At 42.7% G+C, this 18,813-nt stretch overlaps 1 protein-coding gene across 10 annotated transcripts in view; it reads right to left on the bottom strand.

Annotated features, from left to right (window-relative positions):
* Window positions 1-2,352: 2,352 nt before the first annotated feature.
* AUTS2 (activator of transcription and developmental regulator AUTS2) overlaps window positions 2,353-18,813 on the bottom strand; it is a 523,712-nt gene continuing 507,251 nt past the window's right edge. For 8 of the 10 annotated variants that reach the window (XM_015880954.2, XM_015880959.2, XM_015880958.2 and 5 more), the window contains 9 exons: window positions 16,661-16,756; window positions 15,464-15,535; window positions 14,057-14,086; window positions 13,099-13,170; window positions 10,126-10,267; window positions 9,548-9,628; window positions 9,193-9,276; window positions 8,055-8,277; window positions 2,353-5,569 (listed from right to left, as the gene is read on the bottom strand). In XM_015880954.2, coding sequence (XP_015736440.1) covers window positions 4,330-5,569; window positions 8,055-8,277; window positions 9,193-9,276; window positions 9,548-9,628; window positions 10,126-10,267; window positions 13,099-13,170; window positions 14,057-14,086; window positions 15,464-15,535; window positions 16,661-16,756 — 2,040 coding nt within the window. In that variant the 3' untranslated portion in view covers window positions 2,353-4,329. The remainder of the gene's footprint in view (window positions 5,570-8,054; window positions 8,278-9,192; window positions 9,277-9,547; window positions 9,629-10,125; window positions 10,268-13,098; window positions 13,171-14,056; window positions 14,087-15,463; window positions 15,536-16,660; window positions 16,757-18,813) is intronic. The other 2 variants (XM_015880957.2, XM_015880953.2) reach the window with 1 other exon arrangement.

Here is an 18,813-nt window from a genome sequence, read left to right on the forward strand (position 1 = left end):
CAGCAGCATGATTTCATTCTCCACTGTTTGCTGTACAGAGCTTCATCCTAGGAATACTGCACCTATTGCCATGTGTTTTGATGTATATAAACACAGGTATTTCTATACACAGAGTACACACATGAGGAGGGGCACATTCTTTGTGATCAGTAAAATGCATTTGTTCTGTAATTATTTCAGTTGTAAGACACCTGCAGGAACATGAAGGCCCAGCCAAACACAAGAGCTCGTAAAACAAACTGTGCTGAAAACTGATGATTCCACAATGTGCACCTGGAGGTGCTGGGATCCTGGACACAGGTGGAGGCTGCAGGAAAAACAGAGCCTGCCCTTGCCTGCAGCTTTGCCATGTCTTGGCCAGCAAAAGCCTGGAGTCTATTATAATGATTAACCAACACATTAATTCACTGAAGCCCTGTTTTTGCCCGGTTACAGCAGCACTCCCAAATGCACAGGGCACCCAGCAACTTTTTCCTTACCAAAACAAAATGCCGTCAGCCAAGCAGCTCCTCTGTAAAAGAAATCTAATGCACGGTTACCTTGTTCCAGTACCAGGCTTTCAGCAGAGGTCACCTGCATGTGTGAAGGAATACAATTCAAATTATCAAGAATCATGCTAAATATTCACTTTATATGGCACAGTCACAGCAAATAAAAGCCTTTCAGTAGAGTCCTCCCCAGCCTCCATTTGCCATCTTTCAGTCTGATGAAGACTACAAATTCTGTTTTCGTGAGCTCACACAGGTGAAGGTAAAAAGGAACAAAAGCTCTCAGCAAAATGCATCTGCAGCATTTATCACTGCCTGTATTTAGCTGCTGTAAGCCACAAACAAACAAACAAAAAGAAGCATGGCAGGCAGAAAGGCATGGTAAGGTGCACTAAGTAGCAGGGAAGAAGGCATTTAGAAAGACAACAAAGACAACATGGAAAGTCAAAATGAAAGAGAAGTAGAGCAAAAAATGAAAGTTCTGCCAGAGAACTGCCTTTAAAGAACCCCTCTGTATAATTTGATTTAACTGCCATCCCAGCTCTTAATGGATGCTGCTGGATGGAAGAACCAGATGTAGTGGGGCATGGTGGGATCCTTAAAGCACAAACCAAAGGTCCTGTGTGATTCAAGCAGTCACTCAGGTTTTTCACTGTTCTTTTGGCTCCCATAAAGCAATACCCTTCAGTGTCCCTTCATTCCTATGGGTGGTTATGCTGTGTTGCCTTAACACGTGCTTTATTTCTCAAATCCTGGTGATTCATAACTACAAGAGTTATAACAAATGTCTGGTATGAAATACCCTGCTAACAAGTTTGTCCTACACCTGCAAGCTAAAGACTCAATATCAAATTTCTGAGAAGCTATGAACACATCTGCAACATTTACAAGCATTACAATCTTGTTACATCTCTTGTCATACCTTTCAGGCATATTCTTGTGAACATCAGCACTCACGTAAGACCTCACGCTGCTCTTCAAAGGCAGACAGCCACTTAAACTGCATTGAATTCATACACTGAATTGCCTCAATGCTTTCTTGGACTCTGGGACTGAGGTTTCATTGGCTTGGTTGGAAATTCATGACCCTTAACAGGAGTGTTCTGAGCACCTCTGAGGACAACGGTCATAGTCGATACAGTCCACATTTATTCTCCCTGAAGACATGGACAAAGCTGCTAGAACTCCTATTACAATGCTGAGATGAGCTTGGAAGATGATGCTCTCATTGGGCCCTGTCTCGCAGACTCCCTCACTCATAGTTTTATCCTTCTACAGCCATCTGTGACTGCTTTCCTTTATCAAGTTGAATTAATGATAGTCATTTAGAAGACCAATACATGGGCTGTTTGCAGGAAAAAACCCTCCAAGCTCTTTTTGTGTATTATGCTACTGCGGGGTATTTTGCTACTGAGAATGCACAGAGATCACACCAAACTAGTTTCCAGAAAGACACAGGGCTACTCTTTGTGTTACACGGTTGAAATTCAGAGGAATTCCACTTTCTTCAGATTTGCATGGGAATAACACAGAACAGACAGCAATTCTACAACAGCATTGAGAAACAAAACAAAGCTTGAATGTACGGCTGCATGCAAACAGTTGTTTACCTCAAGTGGTAACTGTTGAGGCAGAAGAAAGTTTTAAGTCGTGCAATCCAGGCAAGCCAAGGGTTTGGTTTCCTTTTTGTTCCTTTTTAACCTGACCATGAAAATCCATTCTGTAAGACAACTCATAAAGTCTTGTTGCGTCCTTTCCATTCTTAACATCTAGACCTTCTGCACAAAAACCCACTCTTGGGAAAAGGTATCATTTCTTCCCCATAGCAACGATGGGGTACTGCACACAAAGAAGCACCTAGCAGTTTAGTTCACATTTTTTAATAACATGGCACAATTTACATTACACAAGTCTTCGCTGATGAGGAAACATGCTGAAGATTGAGAGCTGCTTCACTTTTCTTTTCACATAGGATCTAGAAAGGACTTTATTACATACAGGATAAACAGCAAAAAGGTTTGTATATAACAATCTCTTTACAATACTGAAAGCTACCGCTACGGTTCCAGTGTACATCATTCTTCAGGGTTGGGTTGGGTTGGTTTGTTTGCTTTTTTGTTTGTCATTTTTCCTTCCGTTCTTAAAAAAAGAAATAAAAAAACCCCAAAACAAGAAAAAAAAAGAAAATGAAAGGAAAAAAAAAAAGAAGGAAAACAAACTGAGAAAAGAACACGGCACAACATCTGGAGTCCACAAAACCTGAAGCTCACAACTAAACCTTCAGCTGACTACTCCAATAGACCTCTGATCATTAGAAACAATGTCGGTAGGTACCTTGTTTCTTTTTTTTATACTTTTCCTTTCTTTTTTTTTTGCCAAAACAGGATAACAACCTCGGATAGCACTTTAATACACTAGAAGACCAATGGAACTAGTTTTATTTCATACATATATTTTACAGTCCAGTAGACAAGGTATTGAATTCTCTCTGATAAAGTCATATTCTCTCCAAATATTCCGGTAAGAAACTTAATGCATTATAAAAACACGTGTTATGAAAAGACAGATTTCAGAGGAATGATGCGTTCTGTTAAAAAGGAGCACGTTCTGCACGTGAATTCACATCTTCTGTGATCAGGGAACAACAAGGCTGACCTGTTAACTATTCACAGACTTTATTACCAACTGAAATACAACAAATTGCATTATGAAATCTGCAGCGGAGTTCATTAATTAAACTACTGATCCACAGTGAAAACATACCCATCATTTTTTCTAGAAAAGTATTGGCTTTCTTGCAGGATTTTGTTTCAGTGTCGCTGAAAAGGAAGTGTGCGTACAGATCGAAATGCCACACAGACATGAATGGTTTCAACCAACTGCCCTTCCAAAACCAAATCTGACGTGTTAAGTGACCAAAGCCCTGGAAAACTGACAGCATTTGATTATTACTCGGTTTAACCCAGATGGACGTGACTGAAAACCTGTTTGCCATGACAGTATCGGCGATTACAGACTGCTAACCTGACGCGTTCTAAGGAATACATGAGGTACAGAAACATCAGCATCTTGATGCGGGGGTTCAGACAGAGAACTACACTTCTAGTGGGCTGTTTCTTCATCAAAACAAGCAGGAGAAACAGGTTTCTAATACAGATGAGCTTGTTCAGGGAAAATATGACTTTAAGTATGTTGTGTGTTGAAAAGGCTCCTTTGAGTTATAAAGGCTTTTGTGAAAAGCCTTAAAATTCATTGCATAGTTGAAGGGGTTTAGCTGTCTATAACAATATATGTAACACAGCATAAGCAGACTGTGTTGATCAATATTAAGTTTGCAAATAGCACAGTTTAAGAAGTATTAATGTATTATGTTACTTAATTTTATCTATTTACATTTATACAAAGTAAAGCTTTCATCTTACCCTTTTTGCATATATGAACCATTAACCCATGAAGCACTCTTTTTACATAAATATCTACAAATGTCTTCACTTCTGGTCTGAAAGAGCTTTGTACGGTTCTCATTGGCGGTGGCTTGTTTCTAGGCAGATCGTTCAGATTAATGTCTTGTTCTTCAGTTCAAATTTTGCAACTTTTAAACTAGAAATAAAATAGAGTAGGAGACACGAGGGACGTATGGACTTGGCTAAAAGATCTGGAAAATTTCAACATATAATATACAAAAAAAACATTTCAAAATCTTTGCACTCAGGTCTATACATATTGTACAGTGGGTCACATTCCCAGTCTGTATCAATAGACTAGTAAGAAGGTCTTTATATTATGTTCATTTACAACGTTCTGTCCCTCTCTCTCTGCTTTTTATTTAGTCTCGCTCTGCTTATCGAGCTTCGATGTCCTTGAGGGTGTGAGAAGGAGGCCTCTCTCTCATCTCTGCTGACAGAGGAGTAGTCCTTCTTGGAGACCCAGGCCGAGGCCCCAGCGTAGAAATAAGTGGCGGAGGGGCACTGAGAGCTGCTGTGGGGGGAGTTTTATTGAGGATACCATTTTGGTGTCCTGTCGGGGGACTGACTCTGGGGTAGTGCATGCTAGGAAGTCCTGGTGTGATGAGGCTTGGGTGAGGCAGGTGTCCATCCAAGGCGGCCGGGTGAACTGAGTGCAGGCGTGCATGTTCGTAGTCCTCTCTGAGCATGTGCAACCGCTCTCTGTCATCCAAGTGGTTGCCCCGCTCATGCTCACGTCGAGGGTCAACGGAGAGAGGGTGGTGGTGATGGTGGTGGTGATTGTAGTCATGGGGTTCCCGATCCCTGAACGATCTGTCGGCTTCATATAATCTTGGCGTAGACAGACGATGAAGGGGGTCATTTCTTAGCAAAAAGTCTCTGCCTAGGGGGTCTCTCCGATGGATATCTAGCTCTCTGTAAGGATCTCTTAGGGGATCTCTCATTGGATCCCAGTGGAAAGAAGGATAGGGGAAGCGTTCTCCACCAGGAATCGGGCTAATTCCCATGAAGGGGGTCATCATGCGAGTCCTATCCAGACCGCTGATGCTGTTAATGTGATGTATCCCGGTTACACCTACAGTCATGGGCATAGACACTAAAGGACTTGGATGGACATTAGATGTAGATATAGGTGGTGGCTGATCAGACGACCTGTGAGTCTGAGGTCCCTCATGTTGAGCATCATGGTCTTCCTTTCGCTCCTCCTTCACTTTGACTTCATTGCTTTTCTTCGGATTATCGTACGCTGGCTCATTCTTCCTCTCAGCCTCACGGCTTGAAGTACTGTTAGGCCTGGTGCTTTCCACAACAGGTGGCCTAGCATAGGGTGAAGGAACCCTGGACATTTGCTTCGACTCTTCCACCACTCGGCTTTCATGGCTCAGGCTTTCTTTCTCTGAAATATAGTTGTCCTTCACCTTGTGCTCTTCAACATTAATTTCCTTCCGAGATTCGGAGTGATCCCTCTCTCGCTCTTTGGGTTTCTCTTTTTCTCGAACCTCAGGATTCAGATGGCTCCTGATCTGCTCACTGGAGCTGCGATTATGTCCGAGGGAGTTTACTGGATGGATAGGTGCTGGCGAAGGATGGCTGGAGTGTCTTTTCTCAATGCTCTCTCTAAGAAGAAAGAGAAGTGTAAAAATTAAAGCACAAGAAACTCTCAAAAATAAAAGCAAAGCCTTGAGGATGTCTGACTATACTTGTTGATTTGCAGAAAGCAAATCTTTACATCATAGGTTTTTTATCTATATTGTCTTCACCCTTCCAGATTTTCAGTTTGCTTCCCACAATTCAATTTCTTTCTCGAAACTGAAGATTAAAACCTCTCAAGACACCGGTATTGTGGAGACAAATAACCTCCAGAAAGACAGGCAATTCTCTAAGTGTGAAATAAGCCTCAGCACAGGTCTTCTAATAGAGGTGGCCATCATGTATGGATTATACGCTGACCTCTTCAGCAGCAATGCCCATCATTCAAACTAGCTCTCAAATTAACACCTCTCTGGAGTCTGTTGTTTTTAAGATTACCAATCCTTTCCCATTTCTAGGGAAGATTGAGCACAGCAAAGACTGCCAATTGATCTCCCTGCCAATGGCCAGGAAGCCTTCAAAATACTGCAAGTTCTCTACATCTCTGAAACCAATTTATGTTGCATACAGGATTTAGAGAATAACTGTTTGGCAACGGATAACAAAACATATCTGAATAGATCCTGTACCAACTACTTTATGAAAGCAGAGCTGACCAGGTGGAGTAGCCTTCCTATTTAGACTGAATCAAATTTGTAAGGTAAAATGAATTCCTTGGTTCTAATGTTTATCAAAATTGGTGATACAGAATGGGACCTCAACCAGAGGGGCAAGGCTGCACCTTCACCCTGCTGGGTGCCATTGAAGGTCAAAGGAGAGGAATGAGAAGCTCACAAACTACACCAGACATTATCTACGTAGGGAGAGTGTCTCCAGGAAGGAATTCTCTGCATCTTCTCAAACAGGCAACAGTGTGAACATGCTGCAAAGTAGAACTCTTAAAATCACATGGATGCATAGCGATACTGGATCAGCAAAGCCATTACTGTACTGAACTGGTAGCCGTAATTGTGCAGGAACATGAAGAATGAATGACATTTACTTTTAAACTCTCAAATCACTGAAAATAAATTATGTTCTGAGCTATGATATGGAGGTCAGGCAATGCTAAAGCTGCTGGCAGGGGATGTATTCCTGAAAGGGTTTTCTTCAGCAGGAACACCTCATAACAGAACAACAAAACAGTAACTGAAAGAATCACGTCATTGTAAAGGCTACCCATATCATCAGTAACTGAAACGTTTTGCCATTCAAGCCAGTAAAGTTACTCACATGCTTAAGCATTTCGCAGGACAGAATCCCCAATTTCTAACAGAAATTTATTCGGAAGCATTAACACCAGACATGAAAATAATGAAGCTATGCTACCAAACAGAAAATATTCCAAATGGAAAATGTAGGTGACAAGATCTGAGGTTTGAGTTGCTCTTCAACATTTTACAATAACACAGAAAAGCTCTTCAATGTATTTTTTTAGAATATCTAATGTGTTAGCATAACTTCTTTTGGAAAAGGCTGCTAATGCGTAGATTCGGGTTAGTGACAGAAGTCAGAAAAGCACAACTCCTAAATATTCTTCTATATTAAAAAATTAGAAACAAATAGCCATTATGTAGTAAAGTAATGTGCAAACTTAGCAGCAAAGCCATTAAGCCACAACTGAAAAAGCTGAAATCAGCCTCTGTGCATTTTCCAAGGAAGGCATGACACTTGCTGAATGGCAAATTCTTATAATTTGGTACTTAAATGTTAAGAGGAATTGTTACGGAGTTAACTGTAGAATGGGAACAGTCCTGACAAAAAAAAAATATATGACCAGGTTTTACTTTTCATTAACCCTTCCCAGCCTGGACATGTTAGAGTGCAAGTCCATGTAATACACTGAACAAAAAAGGTAAGCAACAGCAGTGCATGTATGTGTGTGTTCTGCAGGGGAATTAAGGCTGATTCAATGAATGGCATGCACTGAAGCTTATAGTGGTACTGGAAAATGCCATGCCGTTGTATTTTATGGTGTTGTAATTTTACAACTTTAACAGTGGTTTCTCTCCTCAGGTCGTTTTAGGGGGTGGAAGCAGGGTTATTTGTTTTGCAGATAGGATTTACAAAGCTGAATATTCATGGGTGCAGATACGTGTCTGATGGACTTCACATTTCTTTCTACATCCTGTCAGGCACCCATCTACACACCACGTCTTCAAAAAGCCTATAAAAAAGTCACCCACAAGGCATTCTATTCTCACTTGACACTGCCTGAACTCTGCTCCAGCAAAGCTCCTTCTGATGAACTGAGGTGCAAGTGAGAAGAGAAACAGATGGAGCAGGAAGCACCCGAGGCAGATCTGCATCTTCCCTGCCGCCAGCGCTGCATCGTAGGCGGTGATGGTGTCAGCTCCCCGAGCGTCCCTCTTCTGAAGCTCTGGTTTAACAATGTGCCAGGCTGGGAAGGGTTAAAAGCGGAACGGAGCCCCAAGCTTTGAACTAGACAATTCTTGGAAGTGTTCTTTCGTACCTTTCTTTGTCATCTTTACTAACAGATGAGTCTCGTTTATCTACATCTCTATCTCTGTCATGAGCTGCAGCAGATGAACTGCGCTCCAGCTCTCCTGGCTTCAGCCAGGGCGGAGGGGTCGGGAACGAAGGAGGAGTTCGGTGCAGTCGGTTCCAGGGCTCGTGAGGGTTGCTAAAGCTCTGCATACTGGGGCCATCCTTGTGGCCGAACATTGAGTTGGGTGCTGAAATGGTGAAGTGGAAAACAAAAAGGTTTAAGAAAAAGGTATGCTCTAGTGAAGGTACTTACCAAAAAAACTTTTACAGCACTCAGAGTTAAAATGAATACATATTATTGGGAGCTGGAAAAGGAAAGGAAATTAACAGAGATTCATTAGAGGGTCTCATTCCTAAAAATGGGCAGGCATCTGACAGCTGTTTTTAATTGGATAGGGAAATGCTGTGGATAAAACTGACAAGGGATGAGAGTAGGAAGATAAGAGTGACAATGATCCTTAGTCCAAATATTTTGGAGACACCGGGCAATGACCATTTTACTTAATACAAATAATGGAACTTGTTGCATTCGATCCTGAACCAAAGTAATATAAAATGTGACCAAAACAATGCCAGATTTGGAGTATGGTGAAAGAGAGGAATTTTTAAAGGGATGATCTTTTGTGACTGGCCAAATCTAGAGAAATGTTGATGACCCTGGACAAATAAATGCAGGTTAGTGATCTTTTCCAGGCACATGTCCTGGATTCACTGGTGAGAAAGGAAAAAAAACAAATGTTCTCATCCACAGCTCAGGATTACAGACACGCACTGCACATTAACTACTTTGACCATGCAACAAAACCACGTGTAATCCCACAAACTCCTTACACTCATGAGTTCTAGATGCAGTTATTTCCTTTTAACAATGTAATGGTGACATTTAGCACTACACTGAACCCAAACTACGAGGTAACTACAAGAAAACCATTTACAAGTGACTAAGGATGCTATTACTTAAAGGAAAAAGCTCACTTTTCAGATTACCGTCCCTTAATGATGTGTGATCTACGCAACTGATAAAATGACAGCAAAGAGTCACCGTCACGCCATGTCCTGAATTACCCAGCAAACAAGAATTCATAAACAAAGAGGTTACTCACTGACTGTCGGGTTGCCGAGTCCCCCGAAGGCATTGCTGCCCACCGCAGTGAGACCGCTGAAGGAAGCTGGTCGATTGAAAGGCTCTGCAAACCAATGGAAATAGCTCACTGGTGTGTTGGCCATTGTGAGAAGGCATTACTGTGTTATCCAGCTGTGCTATGCCTGCACGGAAGCCTTCTGGATAACGACAGAACAACTGGACCGGCTGTCAGTTCAGTGGATATTCACAGTGCAACCAGCTGCAGCATATCATGCAAAAGCAGCAGGGCTGAAAATGCCTGTGTGTAACTTCTGAGTTGTGTTCACAGTGAGTGGCTCGCACAGAGAGGGCCAAGAACTACTCACTGCACTTACCTAAGTGAGCAGCTGGGTTGAGGAAGTTGCTGTGGTGAGGTGGAGGGCCAAAAGGGGTGCCGGCTGGATGAGCCCCACCTGCTGAAACAAAGCAAGATGGTGAATTCCTAGCTAATGCTCAGAGGGGGACTCCCTGTGCTCTATATTTGCCTATTCTTAAACAGCACCTCACGTAAGCAGAGATTGCTGTATGCTCAGGTCAGGATCCCATGCAAACAGCAGCTGCTCTTCTGAACAGAAGCTGTCAGTTAAAGAAGGTGGAGGAGAAATGTGTCAGTATGGAAAACAAAGGGGAACACACAACACAGTGCACTTCCAGCCTGTCACCTCCAGGATGCAGATATCACTGCGTGAAATGTTACTCTGTGTATAACCTGCACGGCATTTTATCACGTCGTCGTTCTTTTTTTAAAGAGCATATGGAATAATTTTAAAATATTTATCAAATAGACTAATAGCCTCTGGCACGTCTTGCAAAGTTCATAAGCCAAAGCATATGGGAAATTTCCTGTCAACATGGCACAGATTAGCATGTTAATGAGCATGCCACAAGGAAGAGTTTGATCCTCAATACTCACTGGCTGTAGAGAAGAGAGTCGAGGGCCGGGCCAGGTCATGGGGGTGGTGGATGGCTCCAAAGAGGCTGGGGCCTGGGGGCCTGCTCAGAAATTCAGGTTTCAGGCCAAAGTCCAGCTTGTGTGGATCTGACTGCATCTGTTTCTGAAACATAAAGAAAAAAAGATTTGCAAGAGACTGTCCTAAAAGGCACTTTTGGAATGCTGTGGGTACAGCACTATTTATTCATAACGACCAATGATTTAACAAAGATTATCAGTTTTTAGGAGCCTGGGTATAAGTGCAGAACCAGTCTCCTGGCAGCAGGCAAACAACCTCAAGTTCCCAGTAGGTATTTTGCCCAGGGCGAAACCAGTGTCTTCACAAACACATATACCCCTCTGGAGCAAAGAGTTTTAGCACAGACTTGAATGAGCAGAACAAACACTGAAATCTCTGAAGAGGCCTTAAAAACACATACTTGGCTGTAAGCACAGGTCTGCCTTTAACACAACAATAAAAACAAAGTCAAAGAGAGATGTTAGTTTGGATGTGATCCCAGGTGGGCAGGAGTGCTGAAAGCGGGGAAAGCACCAAGTGCAAGAGGCAGAGCTGCCAGCTGACCTCTGACTGCAGGGATCACCCATCAGGCAGTGACACACACACAGCAGAACCATCACATCTAAATGTGGAGCTGCAGCCGAGGAACACTTGATGCTGGGTATCTTTCAGTGCCTCTCAGACTGCAATTGAGCGAGATAGGGGCTAAAATGAAGCAAATTACATACGAAGTGCAGTAGTGTCTGATAAACTCCAGTCTCATTTTGATAGCTTGCTCTCCAAACTCAAAGCACTGTATGACACTGCCTCTATTTATATGGTACTAGAATGAGCAGATTTTCTTTTTGAAAGCCTGTTTCCTGATGTAGCCGCATTGTAAATGATAAATGGATGAAGGATGGATTCTTCCTTGTGTCATACACTCACTTCAGTGGTTCCCACTTCAATAGTTTTATAGAATGCAGAGGATAACCAAATTCCCAATTACCTGAGCTGCCAAAACTCCCTCAACACAGATTGCTGATTAATTGTGCAGGTCAGCTGAAAGGATTTACAAACGTGTAACACTGAACCAGTAGATCTTAACAGTAATTCTGGAGCACGTTACGCTTAATAAATCAATATTTAATACCGTGCCAGCTCAGAGTACAGACTATTACAATGATATAAATATGCATATTAAAAAGTTATGACCAAGTTAATGTGCATGCCTAGTAGCTGTTTTTCAAGTGCTAATAACATGTCTATGAAGCTATGAGCAGGAAAAAGAGGAAACAAAAGAAAAAGCAGATTTATCAATGTTTTGTGATAATAACCTGCGCAAATAGCGAAATGCAAAAGACAGCCACGTTCAGGTCAGGGCTTTTAGATGTCAGATTGCAGCACTTCAGTGATTTTAAAAGATCAGAAAACACAAATGCCTCAACTGAAGGCTCTGTGCCAGATTTTTAGGCTGTGAGCTCTTCTTATTCTTCTTAACAACCAAGTTATAAACCTCTGACAGGCATTACTCAGAACAGCAAATCTGGCAGAAACTTTAATTGTGGCCATATGAATAGCACTGTTCTAATAACCAAAAAATCCCCTGTCTGGAGAGGAATGGAACATCATGGCTGTGTTAAAAGCCTTCTGAATGCGTTGATTTACCTTAAAAGAGCAAGGAAGAAAACTGATCAGATTCATTTTACTCCCATTTGCTGCCCCCCTCTTGATAGTAACCTTATGAATGCATTTCAGGTCCAGCAAATGCCAAACACCTTAACACAGGGCCCACTAACCTCAATGTAAATGCTTGCTCTAACTTCACGGCACATTAGATCAAGCTGTAGATCCTTTCCTGAAAGGGAGCAGGCCAATGAAGGAGAGCAAAATCTGCCTGGAATCCAGGCTGACCCTACATTGGTCATCCTGAGCCTCAGCGTAGAACTGCTTTGTGCCCAGGGCTGCTGTCTGGCTTGGGCTGTGTCTCCCTGGGTGTGCAGACTGATTACACATGTCTGAATGGTGTCTTGCTGCAGAGGTATGGGCAGGGAAACAGCATCTACAGCTGCATTCATTCTTTCCTGGGGTTTCCTGCATTTTTGCCTTCATGACTGCACACCACACCTCGTCTTCTGACTGAACTGAGATAGTGAAATACATTTTCCAGCTACTTTTGGAATTATCATCATCCACGGCATCCAAAAAAAACCAAACAATGCCCTTTCCCAACAGTCTGAGCATTATTACTGTTCTTAAACAGACAAAGTCAGCAGGCAAAATAAACGGCTGTATGAAAATGGCATTTACCACGGGTTATAAATACAGCAGTATGACCTCTCTGAATATCAAATCAAAGAAGATTCAAAGGACACAGATAACATGGGAACAATAATTTCATTTCAAGAAAATATCTTTTCAATAAAATACAGAAGAAAAAAAAAAAGGAGATATAACTCTCTAGGTCTATAATCTTGTCTTTTTTGATAATGGGAAGATGAATGAAGATCACTAGCAGGGGAAACATAAGGAAGCAGAGAAGAGAGATATGTCTATTGCAGCAAATTAACCTGTCAACCTTGTTTAAAGGGGTTATTTTTAAACTCTATTAGCTGTAGATTTTAGTAGCTGTTCAACATCTTCATAATCTTACAGCACTACCTGAGATCATACAACTCAGTTGCATGCAAGGACTGCAGAGTGGTAGGGTCTCCTTGTTAATTTCACTTTCTAGCACTCCTGACTCCTGCCATAAATGCCAAACACAGACACCAACCTTTCCTCCCTATTATTATAGTGAACATCTGCAGGAGCAACGCAGCTATGATGCTACTTGTGGTTATGTTAACAAGGCTTCATCCATGTACAGAACTGCTGACAGCAAGAGGCAAAACCTCCCACTCACAGGTTTGCATCGCACAATGTATCTGAAATGCAGGTATGCCCAAAAGACTGACCTTGACTTTCTGTTGGTGATGGTAGATCTGCCAGGCGATGTGGACGTGCATAGCGCACCACTTCCCAGGTTTCTGGAAAGAACAGGAGGGATAGAGCATGAATCAATGATTTCCCAGTACCTGCGATGCTTTATCCTAGGGATGCTCCTGGTCATCCTCCTCCCCAGACAAACCCACGCTCTGTTTTCCTGCACTCCTGCAATCTTCTGATGCCACTGGCTGAGAATGCAGCTTGTGCTGCTGGAACTATCTCCCTGTTAGCAACTACTCTGCACAGCTGGATTGCTTCACAACAGTACATTGAGTACATTTCCAAAGGCACAGCTATTCTAAGACTGGCCTTTCCACCAGATGATCCAAATAAAAAACACCTAAAAACCTCAGTCTGCTTTTCCAAATCAGTCTGACTGCCTCATATAACTGCAGGTCTGAACCTACAACATTTTGGCTCACAAATAAACCCCTAAAAACAAAAATATCTTTTTGGTTACTGTAAGATTGTATCTTTTGGTTCTTTTATCTCTAAAGTGTTCTGTGTTTGAGCTGGATTGACTGTGTGTGCTGGACAAGAAGGTACTCCAGTAGGAGTTCTGTACTGAATAACACACAAAGCACACTATGAACATTAGAAAGCGGAATCCTTAAACCTGCATTAAAATGGCAGGAGACATCTGCCAGGCAGCCTGTAGGATCAGCTCAGGGAGCCTTGTGAGCCACAGCGACACAAGGATTATCAATATTTAACCTCTGATGTTTGTGGTTATGTGAGAACAGGGAACTTCTAGCTTTAAAACTGCTTCTCTTCCTCGAGCGACCACACGATGCTGACCACAGTGCTCAGCAAACACGGTGCAAAATCCCCCAGATGGAGCACGGTGCTGCTCTTAATTAGTGTGTGCTGCAACCCGGCGGGGACTGAGACGAGCTCGACAAACTGTAGCACAGGAAGGTTTCTTACCCTCAACATGGGCCTGAACGGATCTGTCAACTGTGAAGAAGAAATGACAGCTTGGTTACATGCCTGTCACTCAAACAATTGCTCTAATTAACAAATTTGTATTGCTTCATTAAGAGATGAAATTAAAATGTTATAATTTTACTTTCAAATGAAGCCCTTTCAGTTAATAATTAGTCCTCAGCCCCCGTACTGGAGCCGGTCTCCCTCCCCCCATGGCTGTTGTACCTAAGTGTTGACAAGCAACGAAACAAGCCTCACACTGAGCGCTCTGTCCTCTGGCATCTGCATTAATTTGTTGATTTAATGCTACCAAAATGGCTGGTTAACTGCTCCAAAGAAGAATACAGCTCTGTCCTTTGGGCAAACTTCTGGTCTAATCTTTCAGAGCTGCTTGGAATCGGACAGGGCAGTATCAGGGGGCTGCTCCCAATGAGCTTGTTGGTCTGCCCTGCAAGCTACTGCCCTGCCTGTTCAGCAGGGAGGCACATCCAGAGAGCCATCTCCTTTAAAAGGAGACCTACAGATGGAAGAGCTATTTTGCAGACTCAGTGACGGCACCTGGCATCATCTTGAAACAATCAAAACTGCACTACAAGCTGAAAGGCAGCACAAAACAAAGTGACTTAATGACGGGAGGCTTCGGTTATCTTTGGAATGAGCAGACATGAGAACAGGTGGGTCCTTTTGTTATAAAGCTTAACAACAGCGCTAATTCAGAGCAAACTCCAACTAATGGAACTTGGTGTAACCCAAAGAAAACAGCTCTGCAGCATTTAGAAGTGGACCAATTCCACATCCATTGATTTTTGTCATAGCGTTCTGAGAAAAATAGGACTGCATGATGTTCCTCGCTGCAAAGAACGTGTATTCAATCAAACAAGCAAACAACCCGAGGGCATTTGCAAGGAACAGAAAAAAAGCCAGAAAACGAAGCACTGAGACAATAAATGCTGTTCACATGCGCTCCAACTCAAAATCCAGAGGCACCAAGTGATCAATAAAGTGCATCCGCATTTTGCTGCTGCAGTCAATAATACAGTAACCAAGGGAATAACTGTCATCGCCCACATCAGAAACAATTACAGAATATAAATGTAAATCTCAAAGAGGTTTGTGCGTCTCTATGCTGGTCTGCAGTTTGACCCCAGTCTTGTGGGGATGCCACCTGACAGCAAGGAAAGAGCTCTGCATTGCACGGCATCTATCTGCTGTAGCCACTGATGGACAGAAGGGTCAGGATTTAACCTGTCCTCATGCAACTCCTCTGATCTCACCGACTTAATAGTTCAGATTAAGCTTTAGCTTCAGACATTGATTCGGACATACAGAAGGTGGCAGCCCTAGCGCTCGGTACTTTCACAAGGCATAGCTTTAGTTTAGAACAATACAGTAATTCTTCCTACACACCCGTGGATCTTTCTGTAGAAGGGTATGAGGGACGGTTCCAGGTCTGGCTGCAACATCGATAGGATTGGAAGTCTAGAATTGTAACACAAAAAGAGAGCATTTATGAGTAAAAAGCCACACAAAAACATGAACTGAAAAACAGTACTTCTCCCTCATTAATGCTGCCTGTGCTGTGAAGATCAGCTCTTTTAATCAAAAAGGATAACTGCCATCACCATGTAGTGATGTAGGTACTGACATCTCAGTTTCCAAACTCGCTTTGCCCACTGACTGCCCGCTAGTGACAGTGATCTGAAACACGTGAGGCAACAGCAGTATTGCACTGGGAATTCCTCTCACCTTTGAAAAGCTGAACAGTATGAGACAGCACCTAAAGCAGCACCTGGGATACCAAGGCTGTGCTCTGCTGCTTATCAATAACGCACTGGAACTGGCTAAAACTGCTGCCCTCACTGTCACAAAGCAGCAGCAACCTACGTGGTTACCATACAAGGATCTGAGCTGCATCCACAATGAACTATTAGCACAAGAGCATCGGATAAGGCAACATCTATCTGGAGAAAATTAAAGCTTTTCCCTTGATTTGAATGTAAATATTCAGCTAACGTAACAAAATGCATCTTTTGGAGGAAAAAGCACTACATTTAGACAACATCTTGCTCACTTAAAATGAAGAAAAAAGAAATCAGCTTCAGTATAACTAACAATTAAGTAACAGAGTTGTTAACAGACTGATTACCATATATATGAAGAATCCCACTAATGAACTGCAATTTACATATTCAGTCATTAGAGTGGATGGGCCAATTTAAGAAAGGTGTCTTCTCTGCAGAAATTTCAGTCCTGATTTCAGTCACAAAGACTACAGGCTACAGAGAATGATTTCCTCCCACTCATAAATCAAGAGTGACTTCATAAAAACAATGCAAAAGAGAAACAAACTCATCGCACTCCACCATCGTCGCTGTCACAAAGGAGTGGGGAACTAAATCAGTGTACGGCGTTGTGCTGGAGCTCTGAGATAATTATGGAAATGAGAAAACAATAATGATCATCGTGTCTTAAAATCCTGATTATTACATGACCTCACATGAATGCACGCTACCCTGCGAACTAATCGCATTGCTTCTAAAGTTAACCATGCCATTATATGTAGAACAAGTGAGCATCTGAGTGTAAGATGGAAACACGTCCTACCTTGGGTTGGAATGCTCCTTGCAGTGAGCCGAAGGGGCCCGTTGGAGGGATCATGGGAGGAATACCTGATACAGCTGGAGGATAGGAGTGAAACAGCTGAAACAGAAGAAGAGAGGGGAGCATAAATGCACGTGGGTCACAAAGCAAAGATGAACGGCTGGATGACACAGCGAGAGCATTCCTGCAGTTAGGGGAATGGAACATGGAGAAACGGGGAGAGCTGAAGACGTGATCCCGCCCCAACAATGTTAGTTAAAGCAGTCAATGAGATGTTCACGAATGTCATGATGTTCACTTCAGAGCTTAAAAGCAGTTCCAAAATCATACAGCCAGCAACCTGGCCTCTGCACTGGGCCATCAGTGCACACTGTTGTGCAGTGTCTGGGTTTTGAATTGGATGGGGATTTGGAAGGGTTGCAGTTTGCAGAAGATTTGAAGAGAAAAGGCAGCGCCCGGCCAAACAAGGCAGAGAACGCTGCTGTTTGAGGGGGGAAAAACCTGCACAAGCTCTAGGATATTGTATCATTAAAACTCCATTAGTATGCAAGGATTTTAATGGTTTCTGTCGGAAACGAGGACAATATGCACAATTCTGACTTCATTAGCCTGTCTGAGAGGATATCCTGCCACTTCCAGTAGCAGCAGAGACAGATGAACTTAATTGCTAAAAAGGATTACTTATAAAAAATGGCCAAAGTAGAACCCCAAAACTGAAGGTCTCTGGTCTTATAAAGACAGACCACGAGGCATAAAAAGAGGCAAATCTCCACCAACCTCAGTGGTCCCAATGTATCTGTACTAAGACAACTTAGCAAAAACAAAGTTCTCCTGCTCTAATGCAGAGAAACACATGAGAAACAAGCAAGCAAAGCATCATGACCAAATCCTATCTGGTCTCTGCAGTCTGGCTGTGAATCTTTTCCTTACGCTGCAGCACAGGGAAGTCACTCTCTGGTAGGAGTCGGGGATTCAAAGCATCTCAATGCAAAGCTGTTCCCACTGGGAACCTTGGGGTCTGGCAGGGGATGGCTGCTCACCTCACTGCTACTGCCAGACAAACACATGAAGGAGTTCTCTGGCTGATAAAATTTCACCTCTGAACTCGGCCAATTGAAACTGAACCTCCCGAATGCTGCCTCTGGGATCAAAATAAAGGACTCGATGGCCAGAAACAGCCAAAAGCTGGACATGCGGAGGGAGCAAACACTGAGAGCATCACATCCCACAGTAAATCAGTGCCACAAAGTTCGGATGGATTTATCTCAACATATGTTTGTGATTTTCTGAATCCCTTCTCACAACTTCACAGCTCCCCTTTCAATAGCTTCAGTCTCAGAAGGCCATTTATTCACACTACAGGTACTGATATACATGAAACTATTTTAGTATGTCATAGATCAGGAGATTGTTTATTTAGAAGCACAGAATGAAGCCTCCTTTCTTAACACATCCCTATCCTGTTGTCACTTCTCTGTAATTTGGACTTGCTCCTTTCAGTGATGCAGAAAAACCTTCAGGCAAGTTGCTGCTGGACTGTGGGTATCTGAGAAGTCATTAGAAGACACCCGTCCTCATTTACAGTAACTTTTTAATAACTAAAATGTGGTTTGAATCCCCCAGTGTCTTCTGTATTTAATTCTGCACGTAATGGACTAATTGCAAAAGACGGAGCGAAGCTTAATATTCTATTATCTACAACTAATAATAAGGAATGCTTCTCTTAGTTTTATAACGCCCGCTAAGTTAATTAAATTTGACCTTCCCCTGCTTTCTCTTTTCTGGCATACACTGATTTTAACTCTCCAACAAACATTCCTCTTCTCCTGCACATTCATCCTAGGAGTGGTTACTGAAATGCTCTGGCTACCACGACCTTGCTGTAGTTTTAGCAAGGCTGTTAATCCGTTGAAATTTATAGCCACCATGTTGATCTTTGGCTTGCTAAATATCCAACAGACGCCAATTGTGATTACTTTGCAGTAACTTCATTAGGACAGACCTGTTCCCAAGGAAAGCAGGGGAAGCTTAATGCACCAGGGCCCTGCTGCTGTGCCTGTGCCAGGGCCAACATCCCGGCTCACACACATGGAAGCAAATGGAAGCCCATCCTTACGTGAAAGGGGGTAATACTGAGACCTGAAGGATTCACTGTG

The sequence above is a fragment of the Coturnix japonica genome, chromosome 19, assembly GCF_001577835.2.
Source record: "Coturnix japonica isolate 7356 chromosome 19, Coturnix japonica 2.1, whole genome shotgun sequence".
Lineage (NCBI taxonomy): Eukaryota > Metazoa > Chordata > Aves > Galliformes > Phasianidae > Coturnix > Coturnix japonica.